The 22556-nt window shown below is 42.9% G+C and overlaps 1 protein-coding gene across 3 annotated transcripts in view; it reads left to right on the top strand.

The window, feature by feature from the left end:
* Cacna1e (calcium voltage-gated channel subunit alpha1 E) overlaps positions 1 to 22194 on the top strand; it is a 479237-nt gene extending 457043 nt beyond the window's left edge. For all 3 annotated transcript variants that reach the window (XM_063240090.1, XM_063240088.1, XM_063240089.1), the window contains 9 exons: positions 617 to 722; positions 1624 to 1731; positions 2280 to 2380; positions 2652 to 2758; positions 6834 to 6945; positions 9751 to 9879; positions 10927 to 11107; positions 12136 to 12326; positions 13769 to 22194. In XM_063240090.1, coding sequence (XP_063096160.1) covers positions 617 to 722; positions 1624 to 1731; positions 2280 to 2380; positions 2652 to 2758; positions 6834 to 6945; positions 9751 to 9879; positions 10927 to 11107; positions 12136 to 12326; positions 13769 to 14311 — 1578 coding nt within the window. In that variant the 3' untranslated portion in view covers positions 14312 to 22194. The remainder of the gene's footprint in view (positions 1 to 616; positions 723 to 1623; positions 1732 to 2279; positions 2381 to 2651; positions 2759 to 6833; positions 6946 to 9750; positions 9880 to 10926; positions 11108 to 12135; positions 12327 to 13768) is intronic.
* Positions 22195 to 22556: the final 362 nt, after the last annotated feature.

Below are 22556 nucleotides of genomic sequence, written 5' to 3'. Positions count from 1 at the left end.
CTTCCCCACTCTCCTTGTCCCTCTCCTCTTCCTAGAGCCTGTTTGCACTCTCTCCCTGTCCATCCTGCTCCACCTCATCCTTTGGATAAGTTGGACTTCTGCATGTCAATCATGTGCTGGCAAATTTCATCTTCTAAAGACTCAAAAAGGGGGCACTAGGATGCATCTTTCAAGTCAGATAAGCAAAGCGAAATCCCCACCCCATACTGTCTTGTCATCAAGTTGGGGATGTTCATGGTACAAGTCAAAATATGCAGCCGTAAAACAGGGAATGAAGCCACCTCCTAGAGCTGACTCCTTTCCCTGAGCCACTGCTTTTAGAAATCACTTCCCATCCCTATCAGAGATATTCTTGGGACTACCCATGAGGGAGTTCTACAGAATGATTAGGGAACCCTCTTCTCTTGGAATTTGGCATCATTTCCTAGAAAAAATAGCATCAAATGAGCCTTCAGTGAGAAGCAGGGGAGCAGGGCTGGGCCAGGGGATGGGGAATCCTTGCCCTTCTTTTTTGTCTATGCATTTGGCCTCTGAACTTTTCTCCCCTTCTCACCAAGGTATCTTTTGATTTTTTTTTTTTTTGGGGTCTGCTGTTTCTTTTTTCTCTTTCACACAGAGGTTGGTCCTGATGAACATGCCAGTAGCTGAGGATATGACCGTCCACTTCACCTCCACTCTTATGGCTCTGATCCGGACAGCTCTGGACATTAAAATTGCCAAAGGTCAGCTCAGGAAGGGGAAAAGGAAAGGTAAAGGGAGGCTTTATGGAACAACCTGTGCAGGATGGTAGAAGACAGAGCTGTTTGGACCAGCAAGCAGCCAGCCAAGAAAGCAAAGATGCAATACCTGGAAATCAAATATTGGGGTTCTGATATAACATCTCAGGCTTAGTAACAATAATACTTGCCATTTCCCTGTGGAAAAGAAATGACTTGATCATCTCTGAGCATTTTTCCAGTTTTATCAGTGGATGAGTCTGCCTGTGGCATATAGTTGGCATGCTAGAATAATTGTTCATTGAATATTTATGTAATATTGTCATTTTTTTCCTATATGGCATCTTTTCTCTAAAGTCTTAGAAGCCTTCTCCGGCAGGCTTCTGAGGGAGCCTGGCTATCCTTTTGCTCATCTTGACTGCTAATTGAGTGATCTAAGAAATAAAAGATTCATTCCTTCTAGACAGACCTTCAGCCTTCCCTCTCTTACCTGATTCAGATCTTTTTAAAAATCAGATTATTGAGACTATGGAGTTAGGGTGGCTGAAAGAATGATATATGTACTATTAGGAGGCAGGGAAGGCTTATTTGTGGCAATTTTTATTTTCGCCTTGAATACACTGAGTACCACAGAGGCTTTTAGAATCAATGAGGAAGTTGATCTTGGTTTCAGGGCCTCAGATCTGTGGCAGAATATGCCTTAGTTGCTGAAAGTGGGAGCCGAAGTGTGTTCTGCTTTCTCAGCAGAAAGACCTGGTATTGCAAGATCCACTGTCACTAAGTGCCAGGATTTGTCTCAGAAAATAAGGTGCCATGCTGATTCAGCTCCTGCCCCCATCTATTCCCTCAGTCCATGTTATTTCTGTCTCTCTTCCAATTTATTTATTAATAACGTATTTTATTCTAGGTGGTGCAGACAGACAGCAGCTAGACTCGGAACTACAAAAGGAAACCCTAGCCATCTGGCCTCACCTGTCCCAGAAGATGCTGGATCTGCTTGTGCCCATGCCCAAAGGTGTGGGGTCTCCTCCTGAGTGTCCTTGTCACTAACACAGCATTCCAAGGCTACATCTTTTGGAGAACCTGGGCTAATCAAGGAGATAGAAGAAGGTTGCTTTTATCATTAGGGAACTAAATTTTCTACTCTTTAAGTCTCTTATAATTTACTGAAAACAGTTTCTTAAGATCAGTCATTGTGATTGTGAGTAAAATTATGAGTGTGTAGATCCTTCCTTCTACAAAATACTGTTTAGCAAACCTTTATGCAGTTAGGAAGAAGGTATTGTTGGTTAGACATAGACGTCTATCTAGAATGGCAGGGAGTATGTGTTGCTTTCTGTCAGTTTGCTATCATCACCATCACTGGTGGATATGTAAGCTACTCAAGGATAGATTTGGGGCCTGGTCATTTTGTATCTTCAGAGTCTCAATGCACACTGGATGAATGGGTGATGGGGGGTGCACACCTGCTTCAGAGAATGAATAACACAGCTTGTGAGGTGCCCCTGCTCTCTCCCACCTGTCTTCTCTTTGTTCACCACCAAGCCACGTTTGTGTTTTTAGCCTCCGACCTGACTGTGGGCAAAATCTATGCAGCAATGATGATCATGGACTACTACAAACAGAGTAAAGTAAAGAAGCAGAGACAGCAGCTGGAAGAACAGGTGAAGCTCAGTGACAGCATGCTGTGGGTGGGTGGACCACAAGGAGTCATGTGGACTCCCAAGGGGAGCCCCAAGGACTCTACATCCCTGAAGTACAATATTCTGCCAGTGTGGTAGAAGTCCCAAGAACTTTCTAGTGACGAGGAATACAAACCAAGTAGATCAAAGACTAAACTAGTCGAACAAGGTATTATTTATGTTTAGAATCAGGTAAGCTGTATATTCTCTATAGCAGGCCCCACCGAGTCATAGCAATTTTATTTTTATGCAGAAAAATGCACCCATGTTCCAGCGTATGGAGCCTTCATCTCTGCCTCAGGAGATCATTGCTAATGCCAAAGCTCTTCCTTATCTGCAGCAGGACCCTGTTTCAGGCCTGTGAGTACAACCAACGGCTCCACAGCCCTCTTGCTTCATTCTGCCCCCCAGGGCACTATGCAGACTAGGAACTCATTGCCTAAAATTGTCCAAGAAATTATACTCTGAGATGAATGATTTTTCTCTAGAAAGTGAGTATCTCAAAACAGATACTCAGCTTGGGCGAGAGAAAAGCAAACTAAGCATGTTTAGTGTTTCAGTTAGCTTTAGAGGAGAGATCACTGTGAAATGGCAGTAGAAAAAAGGTTTTGCCTTCTTTTTTCTTTTACCGGTACCAGGGATCGAACTCACGACCACCTGCTTGCAAGGCAGGTGCTTATGCCGCTGAGCTAAATCCTCAGCCCCTTGCCTTTTGTTTTAATGTACTAGCATCTCCATTGTAGTTCTCTTTTGAAGAATGATCACTTCCCAGATTCGTGGTTCTCACTTCCCAGTAGGCCTAGTGTTCTGCTGAAAGGTGTCAATTCCTTCACGGGTGTCATGATTGCTAAGTGCGAAAGGGGAAAGAATCAGCAGTGTCTTAGTTACTTTATGCTCATTGCTGAGACAAAATACCTGAAGTCCAAACGGGGGAAAGGAAAGGTTTATTTCTTACAGTTTTTGGAGGTTTCAGTCCACACTCAGTTGGCTCCAAGACAGGCAGGCATGGCTGGACCACAGTTCATGGCGGCCGCCCACAGCGGAAGACACACCTTCTTCCTGCCATTACATCACATCCTGGCTCCACCCCTACGTGGGTGGAGCACTGACACCATCAATCCAAGCACTAGACAATGAACCATCACATATGAACAATGCAAACTCATGAGGCCTGGGGGACACACACATAAACCATGACAAGCAACTACTGAATTCTTTCCCTAAGGGTTATACTTGTAGCGATACCATTTACCTGATTTCACTTCATTCTTATTACAGAGGCCACTATACCCTGGAGGTATATAAATATCACCATTTTTACAAATGAAGAAATGGAAACTGGGAGGTTGAAAAAGCTGCTCAAAGCCAGATAGCTAGTAGAAAGCAGACTTGGAACTTGCCATCTAAATCGGCTCATACCATGGAGTCATTTGAGCTTCTCTTCCATGTTTACCAGTTCATTTATTCATTGATTTTACCAGTATGACTCACATGGCCTATGCACTGCCTTGGGCACTGTGGGTACATCAGTAGACATGATTACAGACAGTCCTCACTGAGACAAATCTGGACACAGAACTTGCAAGAGCAGCATGGATTAAAATGTGAAAGGGTAGGCTATGGGGGTCCCCTGTAATGGAAGTCCCTCACCTAGTTTTAGGGTTTGAGGAGTAGCACCAAGAAAATAACATGCAAGTGAGCCTCGAAGGCGAGCTCTTAGAGATCACTGAGTATGGTAAGTTTTAGGAACTTAAAAATGTGTAGGATATTTGTAGCAGGAGAGTTCAAGAGATGCCTTTGGAGAGAGCTACATGGGCTGGGACTTAGAATGGCACCGAAAGCAAGATAAAGAAGTTAGATTTTATCTTAGGATAACTGGGTTTTATGTTTCAGAGTAACATATCAGATTTTGGTTTTCAAAATCCATTCATGAATTCAGTGTAGACTTAATGAATTGTGGGGGAACAATTCTAGGGACAAGAACACTGTTTACCATGTCACTGCAGTTGTGGAAATGATCAATGACAGTGTCCTGGAGTAACAGGATGAGAAGAGCCAGGCAGAAAAGATATGAATTGAATCTGGTGACTGGTTGCCTACATGGAGTGAGGAGGAAGGAAGAAGCAGAGGTGACCCTCATGTCGCAGCTTTAATTTAGGGGTGGACACTGGTGGAACAGCAGGCTGGTTTCTCGGGACTATCTGTGTGGCTAGAACCATGTATGCTTCAATAGAGATTACTCTAGGCTGCCACAGTGAGCATAGCAGGCAGAGTCGCCCTCAGTGAGCATGCACCTACCTAGGTCCAAACCAGACATTAAAACAGGAGAGCTACAGGAAAGAAGGCAATTTGTCATTTAGTGATTTAATTATGATAAATTCTAGGAAAAATATACCATGATATGAATGGTAGTAAGAGAGAAATCTGTCCAGTTGTGGGAGCGAGAGATTTCCTAAGAAAGTGACTTTTGGTAAAAAATTTAAAATTACATGAAAAGTACTTACAGAGGGCAGGGGAGTTGGAGAGAAGTGTCCTGCTCTCTGAAAAAGCCTGTATTGAACTTTTGACCACAAAGAAAAAGCCTGGCATATTTAAGAAACTAAAAAAGTTGAGTATGTGGAATTCTGGGAGCAAAAGGTAAAGTGAAGCTGAGAAGCTGGTGAGACAGGGGTTAGATGATGCGAGAGACCATGTGCTGGATTCTGGACTTTATCCTAAAAACGATAAAATCCTGTCAAGGTTTTTAAAACAGGATATCACTCTGGATTCAAATTATTTCAACTCTTTGAAGTTGTTCAGTGATTCTAAGAGTTTTATCAGTCTGTTTTGTGTTGCTATAACAAAATATCTGAAACTGGGTTGTTTATTAAAAATAGAATGTGATTTGACTATCATTTCTGGAGGCTGCAAAATCCAAGACCCTGATAGGGACTTCTTGCTGGATCATCTTGTGGTGCAGGGCATTGCTCAGTGAGACAGCAAGCTTGCTTACGTAGGTCTCTCTCCCTCTTCTTATATAGTCACTACTATCATTATGTCTTGCCCTCAGGACTTTATCAAATCATACAGGCCCTATATGAACTTTTAGGGAACATGTTCAAATCATAGTGGGTCTTTTCCACCTATTAAAGACTCCACAGCTGTTCTCCACAGGAGAAAGGGCGACTCATTTCTTTTATTGTACTTGCAGCACTCATCCAGCTGGTTTTAGGACAGGGTACTTCAAGGATGAGCTGACATTGAAACATTCACTACAGTATCAGATGACTCTGTAGCAGTTGTGCGATTCAACTGAAACCATCACAGGCAGCAAAGAGACAGATTGGGTAATTGTCTGGTACTTGCATCTTGCCCTGTGACATTAATCTAGTAAGACTGCACCTATGGATTATTTTTTAAGTAACTGGCAAGCCTTGTTCATGTCCTCAATTTTCTATTGGATGCAGTCACGCTTAGAACTGACTCCACCATGGAATGACTCTCTTTAGGCTGACAAAGGGAGAAACTGTGTCACATCTCTTCCTAGATATGCCACCTTTGATAGAGCTGCTTCCTAGACCTTACTCTGTGACACTCTTTGCATGGTTTAAGAGCTAATTCTGCATTCTTGATCAGACACATGGTGGCTGTTACTATACTGATGGCAGTAATGCTAACATGTGCCAAATTCTTAGGAAAGGTCAGGCCTCTTTTTCTTCCAACAAGTCTAGCAGATCTAATCATCTAAGAGTATTGGAAAGTACCAAACAGTATGGCTTAAAGATACCATACTGTAACAGCTCTCCATTTTGAGCCCTCTAAACATTTGGCAGACTTTGTTTGGGTCTTATTACCTCATCACTATTTAAAATTTCCTCCAATATAGTCATTAACCCAGAGATTTGTATCTCCTCGACATCACCTCTAAAATCATTCCCCAGGTCACAGGCCAAAAGACACAATGCCCTACACAGAGTTCTTCAGTAAATGTCATGGAATTGAATTGGGTTGAGTTTAGTTTGACGAGGGATGTTGACCATGTTATTCAGAGTGTGGAAAAGATTTTTAAAGACCAATACTGCTTAGTAGTTAAAACAAGCTTATCATTGTTTATATGATGGCAGTTTTAGGTCCTGGCATAAACAGCAAAAACAGGTTTATAATCTAGCTTTGGTATTCCCAGTGGATGAATATGACAAATGATGTCACTTGTCACAGATATGCTAGTCACCAACAGAATGATGAATGACTGCAAATGCAAGTTGGAAACACCAGTTTCTCAATACTTTTAAAGCTTCTATTTAGGGTCAGCCACTTGTCAGCCAACTGAGGGTGAAGGGTGCTGCCCTTGCTGGGATGGAGGTCTTGCTTGGAATGGGAATGGTTAGAGGCAGCTCTGACATGACTATTTCTCCCTGAAACTCTCATTACCTCTGAATTTGACATTGCTTTTCAGGAGCGGCCGGAGTGGATACCCTTCCATGAGTCCACTCTCCCCTCAGGAAATATTCCAGTTGGCTTGTATGGACCCAGCTGATGATGGACAATTCCAGGAACAGCAATCTCTGGTGAATGGATGAGTTATATGGTCTAAAAAACAATACTTCCTTGGTTTCCTGATTCCTCTCATTCTTAGTTTCAAATTTGATTTCATAGCCATCATTGATCAGGAAAAGCTTTTACACCACTTACCCTAGAAATTGTCTGTCTTCACCCTTTTCCTAGGCCACTTTCTCATGTTCTCTGAGAATGTTTATTCTACTGACCAGGACCACTTCCCTTCTGCATTACTTACGTTTCTTCAAGCCATGCCCTTATAGTTTATGTTCTTGGGCATCAAATGCAGGAGCAGAAGCCACATATAAAATCTTTCCTTTGACAGGAAGCTGTAAGATAAATTCTCATAGAATGAGTGGCATCAACCATGTAGCATAGTATACCAGGGGCTGCCTGTGGGGATGCTGGATAGCTCCAGCCTGCCCTGAGTGAAGCCTGCCCCTTCTAGCACGTAGTGGCAGCATCTGCTACAGTGACTAACTGGCTGCTAGCAGGTTCAGAAGACTACTACCTCTGCTCTGTGTAGATTCAGGCAAAATTCTACAAGTTCAGATACACTGTAGCAGGTCCTTAAAGTCATGTCCTGAGCCAAAATGAGTTTTTTTTTTAATTAGCATAGGTGGTGAAATTGCTGAGATATCTATACAGTCAAGTTAAAACTTGAAAAGAAGAGGAAAGATCAAAGTTTTAGTTTTGCTAATACAAAACTAAACATGTGATTCCTAAAGCTAATCTACTTTACCATAATTTGTAGGTCAGGAGCCCCTGAGTTCAATTCCCTCTCAAACTTAATTAGACCAGGAAAAAAACAAACCAAAACCAAAAAAAAAAAAAAAAAACCAAACAAGACAAAACTCAACCTTTGCAAAAGATAGCTGTACAGATGGCTAGCCCCATATCACTTCAATTCATCTGTGGTTTTTCTGTCCCCTTCATTTCCCTCTTGGTCCCTCCCACTGCTACTATATATCCTAGAGCCATTCCAATGGATATTGTACAGTGAGTATGGCCTGCTTTGATAGAGCCTGTGTGATGGAATGGGTACCCCTGCGAGAGAAAAAACACTTGCATAGCTCAAATGGGTATTGTGTCTCCTATGACTGCTGAGGCAGGGAAGCATGAATGATTTTGTTGGGGAGGAAGCTAAGCCAGATCCTGCTGGTGCATAAGACATTGCCTGAGGATGTTCTTGGTGAGGTGGGTAGGATTTCTTGGAGTAATTCCCTGTCTTCCCATCTGAGGAAGTTAGCACCAATGTCTAGGGACCAATAGCGACAGATAGTTTAATTCTTAAAAGGGCTTCTCTGAATTTTACAGCTTGTTTGCTCGGTGATGTGTCTGTTGAGGAAAAAAAAAAAACTCAATAATATGTTCTTTTTTTCCTCCAGGGAGACTTTTATTACCTCATCATTTCTGCAGGTTCCCCAAAGCTGAGCTCTAGTGCCAGGATTTTTTCAATATGTGTTCATTTCGTTGTCAGTGCTGGTGTCTGTAATTTAGTTCAGGTGTCAGCCATGCTACACACTCACCACTGTGTACTTCTCCAGGTCCCTCAGGGTCCCTGCTTCACATCTTGAGGCGTGGCCACAATTTGTGTGTGTGCATATGGAGTGTGTGTCTTGCACCACCTTTGACACCCGTAGACTACAGTGTTGTTACTTTGTCTGTTTGGAGTCAGAACTGTGTGCCACATAAAGCATTGACTGCAAGCACTGTCACTCCCTCAAGCACCCATGTCACATCTGGGGAAGGCTCTCTTCTCATTCACATCAGAGCCACACAGCTAAAGGATCACGAAGGTGGGGTGGGTTGTCTCAGACAACATTTCCTTTGGGTAATGCCCTACTCATACATCCATCTCTAAGATATCATTTCCTAAATAGAAAATGACTGTTTTCTAGTACAATCTCTAGGTACCCAAGGTATTGTTAAACTTCTTTGTTGGGTGGCCCATGTCCAAATCTCCAAGTCAGCTCTATTATTTAAGCGGTGGCACTAACCGTCTTTGTAGAGTATGTACAACTTCCAAACTGACATTCTTTATCACGGAAAATAACAAAAGAGTTTGGTGGAAATTTAGTTTCCTGTGCAGTCTTCTATCAGGGACACTGTCCAATATAGTAGACATTACTGGCCTTTTAGCACTCGAGATGTGATAAATTCCAATAAAGCGTAAAATATCTTATAAATTTTTATATTTATTGTGATAATATTTAGATAGATTGGGTTAAAATATGTTATTAAAATGTACCTACTAGAAATTTTAAATTATGTAAGTGGTTTGCATTATGTTTCTATTGGACTCTGCAAGTCTGGAATATTCTGACAGATGGCCACCCACCACATTTTTGGATGATTTCAATAATTAAAAAACTCTTACCTAATAAAGTCATGCATTTTAAAGTTTGAGAAGATAAATTTGGTATCACATAATAAGTGACTTCCTTTATAATCTTGGTTCCTATTTAATAGATAAAAACCTTCCTCAGCTTAAAATAACAAACCCAACATTAAGATCTCTCACAAGGTAAACCTCACATCTACAATATTCACAAAGCTATAATATCTGAAGCAATGCTTTGTAATAAAAAAGGTGCCCTTGACGTCTCAGTCCCAGATAGAGCTTTCTATATGGGATATCTAGTATACCACACATGTATTCATAAACTTATACTATATACACACATACTTGAGACCTTGAAGATGCCAGTGGCCCTTCTGAGAGCCATTCCTGAGGAGGCAAAATCCTCCACTAGAGGTGAGAAACAATGAGATGGAACCAAGTTCCACAAGCTTGGCTGTGTGTTTATTTCCAGGAGCCAGAGGTTAGTGAATTAAAAAGCGTGCAGTCCTCTAACCATGGCATCTACCTTCCTTCGGATACCCAGGAGCATGCGGGATCTGGGAGGGCATCCTCTATGCCACGTCTGACTATGGATCCCCAGGTAAAAAGCAACCACCACTTACCTTATGCAGTGGCATCCTGGGCTTTTGTAGATGGGTTACTCGATATTTTCAGGTGAGCACTGGACTTGCCCTCACTCTTTCACTATAAACAAAACCTGGCTTGTGGGCCTTCTGTGTTAGTGTACATTCCTCTATTGTGTATTTTCAGTGAATCCTTGACCTCAGGAGGTTAAATCAGCACCATGCCATAACTCCCTCTTGCAGGGATAAGCATTCTCAAGACTGAACCAGCCAAACAAAGAATATTATCCAGGATTTTCTGCGTATTTTCCTATCTTCTTCTTCTTTTCTGGCTCCTCTAGCATTTATGCAGTTATGTATATATACACACAGCTCTATGTCAGGACTGTCTTAACCAGTGCAGGCCACGCCTCATTTCTTTGTCTGTTTTCCTGGCTTCTTTTTGTCTGTCTGTCTTACATCAGGTTTTGACAGAGACAAGAAGTTTTTGTCAATCTGTTTTAACATCTGTGGCAAATCAAAATGCCAGAATTTAAGGTGGAGCAGGGGAAGAGCGCTAGTAAAGGAGAGCAATGTGGTTGTTAAACTGCAAGCTCTCCTAGACCGTAGCATTGGTAGGCAGGACTTCATAGGTGAGGGGGGAAAACATTAAAGGCAAAGCTATGCTTCTTTCACAGTGTACGCTTTTTAATAACTGCCCTCAAATCTTTCCAAATGGCTCACTACTTGCAACAAGTCCTGACTGAGCCCCTGTGGTAGATGGCTCTGTGGACATTTGCGCAATGCCTGCCTGCGTTCTGCTGGGCTTTGCCCCAGGACACTCAGATCTTTGCATTCTTAAGCACAAAGAGAAGACGCTAGACCAGTTTCAGGGTCTATGTTAGCATAATATGAGGAAACTTTCTAGATCAGCTTCTCTAGCTAAGGTTTGAGCACAGGAATTCAAGAGTGGTTACTACTTCCCAGTGTTCCAATTTGCAGTTCTCAGAAGTCTTAGTCCCACCTCAGCACTTTGAGAAATAATTAATCCAGAACCTGTATTCCTCTGGGACTCATATTTCCAGGTGGTGACAGATCCTAGCTCCATGAGACGTTCATTTTCTACCATTCGGGATAAACGTTCAAATTCCTCGTGGCTGGAGGAATTCTCCATGGAGCGAAGCAGTGAAAATACCTACAAGTCTCGACGCCGTAGTTACCACTCCTCTCTGCGGCTGTCAGCCCACCGCCTGAACTCGGACTCAGGTGAGGTGGTCTCCAGGGGCTACCGCAGTGCAGCCAGCTGGCTGGGCAGTGGACTCCTACCCCAATGGGCTTGTTCTGGCAGAGACTGAAGATGACTGCAACAGAAGCTAGATAAATACAGGCAAGGGTTTAAGAAAGTGAGCAAAGAATGCTTTTTACCATAGCAGTTTCCCATATTAGGCTAATATCTTATGAAAGATCAAGAACCAGTATTCATTATAAATGCAACGTAATTCCTTCCTTCTGGAGTATAGAACTGATATAATCAATTGAGAATTGAGGTTTTCAAGTAGTCTTCTGCAAAACCTTTGAGATTTCACAGGAATGTTTTAGAGGTCCCTTTGGGGTGGGGAACTGAGCTGCCGTCAACTACCCTTCAACCCAAATAGTATTTTTCCTGGAATTATTTTATATATATATATATATATATATATATATATATATATATATACATAATTTGTGTTATATATATTATATATTTGTTAAATATTTTTTCTAAGAAAAAAGAGTTATAGTAATACAAAGTTTTAAAAAGGTTAAAAAAACATTAGTCTGTTTCAACCTGGAGAAGTCAAGATTCTTTAGGGACTTGTCTTAGTTCAGGCTACTGCAAAGATACCACAAACTAAGTGGCTTAAATAACAAACATTTATTTGCCACAGTTCTGGAAGCCAGAATATCAAAGGTCAAGGTAACAACAGATACGGTGTCTGGTGAGGTCCCTCTTCCTTGTGGGCAGATAACCATCTTTTCAGGGTGTCCCCTCATGATGGAGAGCAGAAGTGAAGCCAGCTCTTGTCTGGGCATTTATCTCATCATAAGGACTCCACCCACGTGACTTAATGTCTCTGGGAGGCCTCATCTCCTATCACCATTTGAATGAGAATTAGGGTTCTACACTGAATTTTGTAGAACACATACAGATCATAAGGGGGCCCAATCCCAGGTTGGCATGCCTCACCCGGTGAGTTTAGTTTCAGCATCTTGAGGTAGCTGAGCATAACTAGTTGTTTTTGTCATCTCCACAGGCCACAAGTCTGACACCCATCGCTCAGGGGGCAGGGAGCGAGGACGATCCAAAGAGCGAAAGCATCTTCTCTCTCCTGATGTCTCCCGTTGCAATTCTGAGGAGCGAGGGACTCAGGCTGATTGGGACTCCCCAGAGCGCCATCAGTCCAGGTCACCCAGTGAAGGCAGATCACAGACACCCAACAGACAGGTGAGCATGATGAGGAGGTTGAGCCTCCGATAGGACAGAAAGGAGAGGACTGAGACACGGGCAGCAGAACATAGGCATCTTGCAGGTTGTTTCAACACCCACAAAGATCCATAGTACATCAACCCAGTGGGCGTAGAGGTTAACTGCTCTGTGCTTACAAATTCAGAAGAGATGTGAATTCATAGAAACCAAGATTTTCCCCCAAACAAATGTGATCAAGTCCTGAGGTCATTCCATTCCAGTCCTCATGTTTCAGTGGTACAAATCCATCCAGAATTGGTAGGTAAGCTTTAGCCAGAAAGCTTTGTCTCCTGTGATCCTTAGTATTAATGAAGATGATGATTCACAAGTCAGATCAATTTCACTTGGTTTACCTGCTGTCCAGCCATCCCAAGAGAAGCACCATGTGTCTCCTGTAATCCTCGTGCTTTGGCATATAGGCATGTGCTGTTGTACCTAGTCCTCCTTCCAGCATTTTGCTGAAACCCCAGCCAATGCCTAAGAAATATCAGCCTTATGAAAATGTTCCTCAGCCCAGTGTTACCACTCACTTCTAGTCCTAGTCAGGGCTCTGGCTCAGATGGGGAGACCCATTGAGCAGGAATGGTCATCTGGGAAAAGAAGGGGTGGCAAGGACAGATTTTAGATAAGTAAATAGTAGAGAAATTTACCTTTTAGGCCAGCCATTACTGCAGAACAGAATTGCCTACAGAGCTTTCTATCACTACATTCCTAGAACCTCAAGGATTTTAGCTAAAAGTGAGACCCAGAAATCTGCATTGAAATCCCCACCTAGGAAGTTTTAAGCAAGTAGTCCACAGGTCACACACACCCTAAAAAGCATTATCCTGGAGTCCATTTACCAACCTAGGTAAATGGACCAGATACCCTTACAACTAGGTGAGCAGGTCAAATGAGGCCTGAGCCAACAAATAAGTGTTGGGGATTTCGGCTTACATCAGAAAGCCACTGAAGACAGAAGCAAAAATAAAGGTTAAGGAAAGATGATATAGTTCCCTTAGAACCTTCTTCCCACAAATTCCCAGATAGAGCAACTCTGGAGCTTTAATAATGCTCCGCGTTCATAGGGTTGTCTCCTGCAAAAGTTTAATGTCTTTGTTTCTCTATACCACTTACTTTGGACATATAGCTTCCAAATCGTTTGTCCCAAGGAGCCAAAGCAACAGCTAGTATCTCATGAGGGAGGTGAAACCTCAGTGCTTCCTCCAGACCTTCATCAGCCACAGAGATGCTTCTACATGTGGAGAGCGTGACTCCTTAGTCTCCTTAGACCCCTTCTCCCAGGGGGATGTGACTAGTATATGGGGCTCCCTCTCCAGGACTCCAGGGCCCCCCTATGGAAGGGATCAGGTGTCATAACAAGCCCCAAGTGGGACTCATGCAAGAACAGGCTCACACTCCATGTTTCTCCTGCCATGCAGGGAGCAGGTTCCCTGAGTGAAAGCTCCATCCCCTCCGTTTCTGACACCAGCACCCCAAGAAGAAGTCGGCGGCAGCTCCCACCTGTCCCACCAAAGCCTCGGCCCCTCCTTTCCTACAGTTCCCTGATGCGACATGCTGGCAGCATCTCTCCACCAGCTGATGGAAGTGAGGGTGGATCCCCTCTGACCTCCCAAGCACTAGAGAGCAACAATGCTTGCCTGACCGAGTCTTCCAATTCCCCTCACCCGCATCAGGGCCAGCACTCTTCCCCACAGCGCTACATTTCCGAGCCCTACCTGGCCTTGCATGAAGACTCCCACGCCTCGGACTGTGGTGAGGAGGAGACACTCACCTTCGAAGCGGCTGTAGCAACAAGCCTGGGCCGGTCCAACACCATCGGCTCAGCCCCACCCCTGCGGCACAGCTGGCAGATGCCCAATGGGCACTATCGGCGACGGAGGCGTGGGGGGCCTGGGCCCGGCATGATGTGTGGAGCTGTCAGCGACCTTCTGAGTGACACAGAAGAAGACGACAAGTGCTAGAGGCTGCTCCCCCCTCCGATGCATGCTCTTCTCTCAGTGGGAGAAAACCAAGACCGAATTGGGAAGCCAGTGCGGCCCGGGGAGGGAGGAAGAGGGAGGAGGAGGATAGAAAAACTCCGTGCATTATCAGAGAAGAGGAAGCCAAGGACAAATGGAAAACCAGTCACACCCACCAAACTGCTTTATTTCCCTTTGCAAGACAGGCACTGCCATAGTTCTGCCTCTTTGCTGGGGAAAGAAAACACAGAAATCTGGAGGGTTATTCCCATGGGAGAAGGGACACGAGGGTGGCTTGCCTTCCCTTACCCCTTGCCACTTTTCTATAACCTGTGGAGGGATCTGGCTGGCCTGTGTCTGTACTCATTGCCTTGAGCAGCCTGGAGGATGTTCTGGCTTTTACCTGGGGAACAGTGGAGACTGACTATTGGAGAGCAATCTCCTCCCCACCGGCTCTCTCCCAAGCTCAGCCGGCACACTGCCATCAGGGCGAACGCAGTAGCATCTCATGTGTTATCCTGTGGCTTGCTGCCCCCAGAGAAGCACAAGCAAAGTCAGGAGTGTTGGGCACCAAGGGTGGGAGGCAGGGAGGCAAGAAAGGGCTGAAGCAGAAGGAGTCAAGATGCTGTGGCCGCAGCAGCAAGGGCTGGTCTGAGTGAGAAAAGCCATAGCCTAGCAGCCGTACCATGGAGGTGAGGGCCAAAGAAACAGAATAGGCAGTGCTGGTGGTACAGTGCCAGGTCCTGCACCCTCATAGTAGATACTACAGTAGTTAGGATGAGTAAAGGCAGTCGCCAGGGCCCACAGAGGTGCCTGTGGTTCAGGTAAGATCAGCCAACACCTCTGGCCAGGGCACCATCCTACATAGAGTTCCGACATAGTATAGGAGGCCTATGCTGTTCCAGCATTGACCGTTTAGATGCTGGTCATGGGGAAACCCCAAGAGTAGAGGTAATCTAAAGAACTCATGGTAGAATCCACTTTCCACCCAGCATAGAAGTAACTCAGTGTTGGTACCAGCACATTCTAGCTCATGTCAGCCATACTCTGGGCTGGAGGCAGAAGGGCCCCTGTGCAGCAGCCGAGCGAGTGCTGAGCTTGGCTCAGTGAAGCCACATGCCAGAGACCAGACTTTCCTGCCACTCCCATGAGAGAACAGAGCATGTGGATTTTAGGAGGCCATGCTCAATGGCCAAACTCCTACAAAGATGGGAAAGGCTGACAGACAGTTCAGTGAGGGTGTCTGAGCTGACTGAGCACTTCCCATGGTAGAGGCCCCATGACGGGTCTGCAGTGTCTGCAACTGGTTCGGGGTTGAGGATCCGTTGACAGGATGCTTTAAGATATTAGTAAACATACCTCAGCCTCAACCTGGGCTGCTCCTTCTAGCAAAGTGGGCTCCAATGGGGTGTACTTGTCCTGAATGTCCCCTGGGCCAGGACTGGGCTTCACCCCTCCCCAGAGTAAAATCTGGGCATAAGACAGCCTCAGGCCAAGCAGAGCAGTGCTAAGAATCAGAGAGCCTTTGCTTGGTCAGTTAGTGCTGCTTCACTATCCAGTGGATGGTCCCATTCTGTGGGACATGTCACCATCTGTGTCTGGTGGCAATGCAGATGGCCCTCAGCCTCTCCCTAGTACCATCACAGTACACAAGTGGATGCCCTGGAATGGGGTGTCAGGCAGGGTCCTCTTTCCCCAGCCTGCCAAACAAGACCTTGGCAGAGGATGACCTGAGGACCCTGCACTGAGAGCTCAGCAGATAGATGCTCCTTTTATCCTCCTCCAGCTCAGAGTCCTCTGAAACTCTTGGATAGGAGCAGTTCTTTTTCTTAGAAGGTACTTCTCTTTTCTATGAAGTTGGTTTTCTTTTTTTTTGTCATCCCCTCAACCCCTATTAAAATAGAAATATGGCATATCTGCCTCAGCTCTGAAAAGCCTAATTCAACCGTGTGGCTGGAGAACCATCTGTCATGGACTGCCTTCTCTTCTAGATGTTGATGGAGTTTCATGACCCATGGTCAGCCCCAAACCAAAGTAATCCCAGGACAGGAGGCCAGAGTGGCAGACACAGGTCTCCTTCTCTCAGTCCCTCTTCTGTCTTCATTTTCCTCACCCACACAGCACATGTGTGCTTGAGATCAACTAGAAATGATCCTTACAAGCATGATCATTACATAAGACTCCGATGCTGGGCCTGGCATTGTTTTAAAGGTTTTTTTCTGCTCAGTCTGATTTCATGCCAAAGTGCTGCTATGGCCTGCTTTGTGTGCACAGATTTGCTTTCCTCCACCTTGGACACAGAACTTTCCTTAGGGAAAGGCCCACAACATAGTGACTATGCTGAGCCAGTGAGGCTGTTAGATAGTATTTGGAGAAAGTGAATTTCAGTATTTTATGCCCTTTCAACAATAGGAGAAATGTGGGCTGGCAGAACCATTATCAAAAATGGAATTTGCCTACACCAATAGTCTGAATACCAAATTTACTGTGCCAGGAAGCCTCCTTGCATATCTGAACTCCTTGAACACACAAACACTTGAGTCCTGAATAAAGCATTGTAACATGCTGCAGATGCAACCACCTGGTTTTTCTAGTGTTAATGAAATTATGAACCTATTTCTATTCAACTTCCCTTGATTAAGAAATTGGGTTTCTTTTCTCTTAGCTTGCACCTACCTTTCTATTAAGAAAATAAAAGAATTTTCTGTTAAGACACAAACTTATCCTAATCATCTTTGGTTTCCTACTGTCTTGGAATAAACAAACGTGAATATCAACTTTCCCCTTTGAAGCCCATCGGGACTTCCTTTCATCAATATGAGGTTGTATCTCTTTCCCTTGAAAAGACGCCCTTGTTTAGATCTCAAAAGTCATTATTCTCTTTGCAGTAAGAATTACAACTGTATCTTGTGACATATGCATGATAAAATTGAGCACTACAGGCCCCCAAGAACATTCTTTAGTCAGATGTCCAGTCTCCCTTGTTAACATTAGTTTTCAACTCCTCAAAACAAGGGAAAGTGAACAAGAGTCAAAAGGAAAAAAGACACTGAAGGTAGAGATGCCAAGACAGGAAGATGTCATGGCTAGTTTGTGTTCAGTATCCCTCTCTTCATCCAAGAATCTAGACAGACAGGGTGGGAAAGCAGAAAGACTATGCCAGCACACGTGGGAGGAGGGGGTTTGGCCAAGGTGCATTGGGATCCAAGGTCAATGCAGCCTCTAGCATCCTGTGGGCTCCATATGAGCCATGAAAACACTTGTGTAACAGAAGGCTGTGCCTTTTTTCCAGCTGAGAAATCTATTTCAGTGCCAGTCTTCATACTATTCACGATCCCATACAGTACTGAAAGCACCAAAATATTGTCTGGAAGATGATTCCAAATGTTCTGGATTTCACCTTCCCTTGCCTCTGAGGCTACAAACAGAAGACCTCATATTCTACCACTTAGCCAGTGTCTCTCCTGCACACATCCACCCCCACCTGTCCCCTACAACCTACAAGATGACCTAGAGTGCCCTCAAATCTCGTATCCCAGCCTTTGTTCTGCTGCATGCTAGCACAGACCCAACTCCCCAGACAGTTTAATTCACCCAACCCAAGCTTACTTGCTGGCCTGCCTATTTTTCCCATATTCTCTGCTATTAGTAAATGCTGCATTCTATGAAATATGGCCTGGAATGTGCCAGATGGTCTTCACAAGATGAGTTGAAATAAGATTTAAGGTGTCCACGAACTGTCCACACTTTCTGTAAAATCTCCCTACAGAGAAATTAGGTCTCACTTGGCATAGGAGGACAAAATTTTAACATGATTTTGATTTTTTAAAAGAGATTCTATTTTTTTATTACACCCATTTCATTTTTTGGGCACAGTATTTCTTCAGTGGCTAGAACTAGGGACAAGTTAAGGGAATCATTTCTTAGCCTGGTTATCACAGATTGTATGTTAAGAGAATGAATGTACAGCAGAAGAGAAGCAGAATTTCCTACCTTGCAAAGATTTTGTAAAAATGGAAGGTTAAGGAAATTTTGCTGCTACTTTTGTTAATCAGTGTCTCACCTGTTATGTTTTGAGACCTTCCAAGGCTTGAGGTTAATATATTCCAAAAATCTGGTGAAGAGAGTCCTTGGAGGACTCTTTCCCACCAGCTGTCTCAGTCAGCCTGTCTTCTTCCTCCCTCAATCCAGAGCAATCACTGATTACTGTCCAGGAGGAGCAGGAGAGGACTTTATGATACAGGAAAGAAGGAAGAAGTGGGCCAATTGGGTACCTTGTGCATGGTCAATCAGAACTGATGGATTAAATCCAAACAAGAAACTCTAAGGAATCACAGCCAAGTTTGGACAATTTATCTTTAAATAACTTCACATTGAGATGCTTATTTTAACTCAGGGGTTAAAACCTAACTTTTCCATGAAGGTGATCAAAAGAGACCCCACATTATTAAGCACTGCAGTTATTAGTAGCTTTTTCTATTTTTTTCCTCTCTGAACTACCCAGCACATCGGGTACACCCCACACAGAGAAGGAGTCAGTGACTCCTGCCCCCCCGTTGACTCTGGGGCCACAAAGAGAAGACTTACTCGTGGACACAGACCACTTGAGTATTTTGTCAGTTTCCATGTGTTGCAACTCACCCAAAGTGCAAAGATGTACTACATAACAAAACAAAGAGCTAGGAAAAGACTTTGTTAAGTCTTTGATTTCTAGGCAATTTTTTTCATTTCCTTGAATTTTTTTTTCTTTTTACTTTGAGCTTCTGGGGGCTTATATACATGCCACTGAGCTCACACCAAGTCAAAATGAATAGATTCACAAATTATCCCCACATATCCTGGAGGTTTCAAAAAGCATTCTATGAAAAAGATCCAAACCAATTCAAGCATGAATGAGGTTCACAAAAATGTCTAGAGGAATGGCTAGTGAGGCTGGGGTCTCAGCTCAGAAGGGTCTCACCCTTCTATTTTTATAGTTTTCCTTTCTTCCACCCTTCCACTCTTTAAGTAGGAGCATTAATATCTTGACTTGCTGAATGCAAAAAGAGACTTATAATAAGCCATGATACTATGTAAATACGTTCCTGAGGTTTGAATTCTTTTTTCTTGAGCTATGAGAGCTGACTAGGTCAGGTAGAAAGAGGCACAAGAATTTATATTTATTCTTAAAGATTTTTGTGCATTTGAATGCCTGAGGTTTTTGTAACAGACCTGCTCTAGGAACACAAAGAAGGGTAACTCTATGCTCTTCAGTGCTCTGAACATGCTTTTATTTAAGGGATTAATTTCTGGCAGTTTAATGTTACCATAGTTGAGTAAAACTCTGAAGCTACAGTACTTTCCTTTCCTCTGGTCTGCTGTTCATTTTCTGTTTCAATAAGCAGACCTCTGGCTCTGTCCCTATGTGTGTCTCTGTCTCTTCTCTTCCTAGAGACTCAAAATATAACTTAGATTTATAACAAAAGAAAACTGCCCCCCAAAACATCAATGAAAGCCAAGGAAACAATAGAATAGAATTTTTTCAGGACACCTTTAACCAACAAACAAAAATTTATTATATCAATAATAAGGTAATTTTTTAAATAATGAAGTAATTTGATAATTATAATAAGGTAATTTGATAAATTATAGAAAGTCAAAAAATAAATTATATTCCAGCCTTGTGTACTAATTGGTGCCTTCAGCAAGGGTATTACATCCATTTTCTTTCCCTTGTTGGGAAAACTGAAATACTATTACTTGGGCTAGTTTGTGGTTATGATAAATGTTTGTAAGTTAGTAATGTACAAGTTAAAGCACTTAATCTCCAGAAATTAATCTAGAAAAACTGTCTTATATCCCATAAGAGACCTGTAAAATTCTTGTCACTGCTGTAAGAATTTAATTTTTTTGAAGTAACTTCATATTTAGTGGAAACAGTCTAAGATTTAATTTCACATTCTCTTCTTTCCATTTGCCCTTCTTTCCTTGTTAGGTCTGTAATTTATATAATAGCTTAGACTTTTTTCTTTAATCCAGGAAGGAAAACAAGTTTTTATACTACAAGCTTCCCTTCTTTGTATCATTTTCTTTGTGGACACTTATCTCAGCCATGGATCAAATAATCAGAAATACTATAAATCCTCAACCAGGAATCGTCTCCAGCCCAGCACTGAAACTCTGAGTGAACCTTTCCGTCCTCTTTTTGTTCTGAAAATTTATTAGAGATAAGAATGGGTTGTTCGCTTTGTTCTGGAAGCATGTACTTCAACTTGTACCAGTCACTGTACCTTCCTTTTCAGTTTATCCAGAATATGGCCCCAAAACTGAAAACAATACTAAATTGGTCCATTTCTTCCATGTCTGAATTTGAGCTTATTTGATGACTTGATTGTTTTCTTTCCAGCATTCTGATTTCTTACGGCAAGGACCTAAACTGCATAAGAACACCACTTAAAGCAAGTATGTTAAAGTATGTATAAGGGATGACCAAGTAAAACACATTCCAAATATGTGATAAGAAAAAAATCCAAAATTTCAAAGTGCCATTAATTAACTTTTAAAATAAAGGTAATGTGGAATGAGAGCTAAACAAGATAATCTAACTGCCAACTAAAGTATACAGAAGTTCTGGTCTTAGTTACATTTGATATGAAGTTGTTTAACATAAGGCGGATCCTAGTGGATTTAGTAAAAATGAAGATTGAATTTTAATGTCTACCAATGGGAATATATACTTAGCTTGTGGGCTGAACTTTAGTCAGTGTTTTTAGATCCTAGGGTTTCGCAAATAAGCCAAAATTTATACAAAAGCCACCTTAAGTGCTGTAATTGCAGGGAAACTTCCATGTTGGTGATATTATGGAAGTCCAAGTCCACCCAAACTGAGTCCAGGATTTGAAGCTCACCCATGAAAACAAATGGAGAAACATTTAGTGTACTAAGTATGTTTGGTATTTTATAGCTAAGACAACTGGACAGGGTAGGAAGACAAACTGTAGAACAAAGATGAGATAGAGGTATAAGAAATTAGCAAGTCCCAGAAGAAACTTAGAGGCTTAGAGGCTTAGAGTTACATAACCTTCAATTCTCCTTTTACTTAAATCATGAGTAAACTCTCTAGCATGATACTGAATTCAAAGAGGTTCTTTCCATTAAACTCACCTTGTGTCTTCAGAAGATTGGTAGATTCTTGAAAATCTTTTCCACATCTATAGAGATAAAAAGGAGGGTATTGCTTTAAATCAGCTCAAAGGTAATCTGTGATTTCAGTGATTCTTAGTAGAGTAGAGCTGATAATGGAGAGGTTACATTTGCTCTCTGAGTAATATAAGCATCATGAGAGGAAGAAGAGCTGGTGAATGGGACAAGGGATGAGTTTTATCAGAAATACTTTTCAAAGCTCATGGTACACTGGTACTGAGCTCGAGGGATATCACTAGAAGGAGGTAGATGACAGGGTGTCCAGTTCATAACCTCTGTCCTGTGGGACCTCAGGCCAGGTCATTCCCTCCTTGATTTACTTTTAGAAGATTAGCATTTAAGATGGGATCACGATGGAACTTGGGTGCTCTGCCTCAGGCTGTACAAATGCTGCCACCTGCACCCTAAGACATGTGAGAGTCAAGCCCTAAGAGGTGCATCCTTATGGGTTGATGCCCTGCTATGCCAGCCTGAGACTCCTGAAGTACTGATGGTTAGGTGGCGGCCAGTGCTGCCCTCCCATGTATTGGTGCATCACTCCTAATGCCAGAACTCAGCATTGCGTGTCCATCAGGTGGCTATCCTGTAACACAAATGCTCGTTTGGATTCAAAAGAAAAACCATTACAAGTAAAAGAAGATGAACATCTCTAATGTTTTGGGGGGCATCAAAGAAAAGAATAAATAAAACCTTGTTGTAAAGAATTACTTGGCCTAATTGGACCCTCACTTGTGTCTTGAATTCTACCAAAAGTAAAATAAAATAAAATAAAATCTCATGGGAACAAAGCCCAGCCAGCAACTTGAGGTAAGCAGAGCAGCCAGATCTGCAGTAGCAGTTAGTTGAGGTTTACGCAGCCCAGTTGGTTGTTAAAAATTCCAGTGTTCACTAAGTTTCAAAGACACCCTTGTCTTGAAAGATTTCTTTTTTGTTAGCAATGCCCTCTGTCTTGGAAAGAAGGAAGGAGGGAGGGAGGGAGGGAGGGAGGAAGAAAAAAAGAAAGAAAGAAAGAAAGAAAGAAAGAAAGAAAGAAAGAAAGAAAGAAAGAAAGAGAAAGAAAGATAGA

Source organism: Cavia porcellus, unplaced genomic scaffold (genome assembly GCF_034190915.1).
Source record: "Cavia porcellus strain 051 isolate PalLab524CR breed Dunkin Hartley unplaced genomic scaffold, mCavPor4.1 scaffold_29, whole genome shotgun sequence".
In the NCBI taxonomy this organism is placed as follows: Eukaryota; Metazoa; Chordata; class Mammalia; order Rodentia; family Caviidae; genus Cavia; species Cavia porcellus.
Note: the sequence above shows the minus strand (reverse complement) of the source record. Positions and strands in the feature narration are given on the sequence as shown.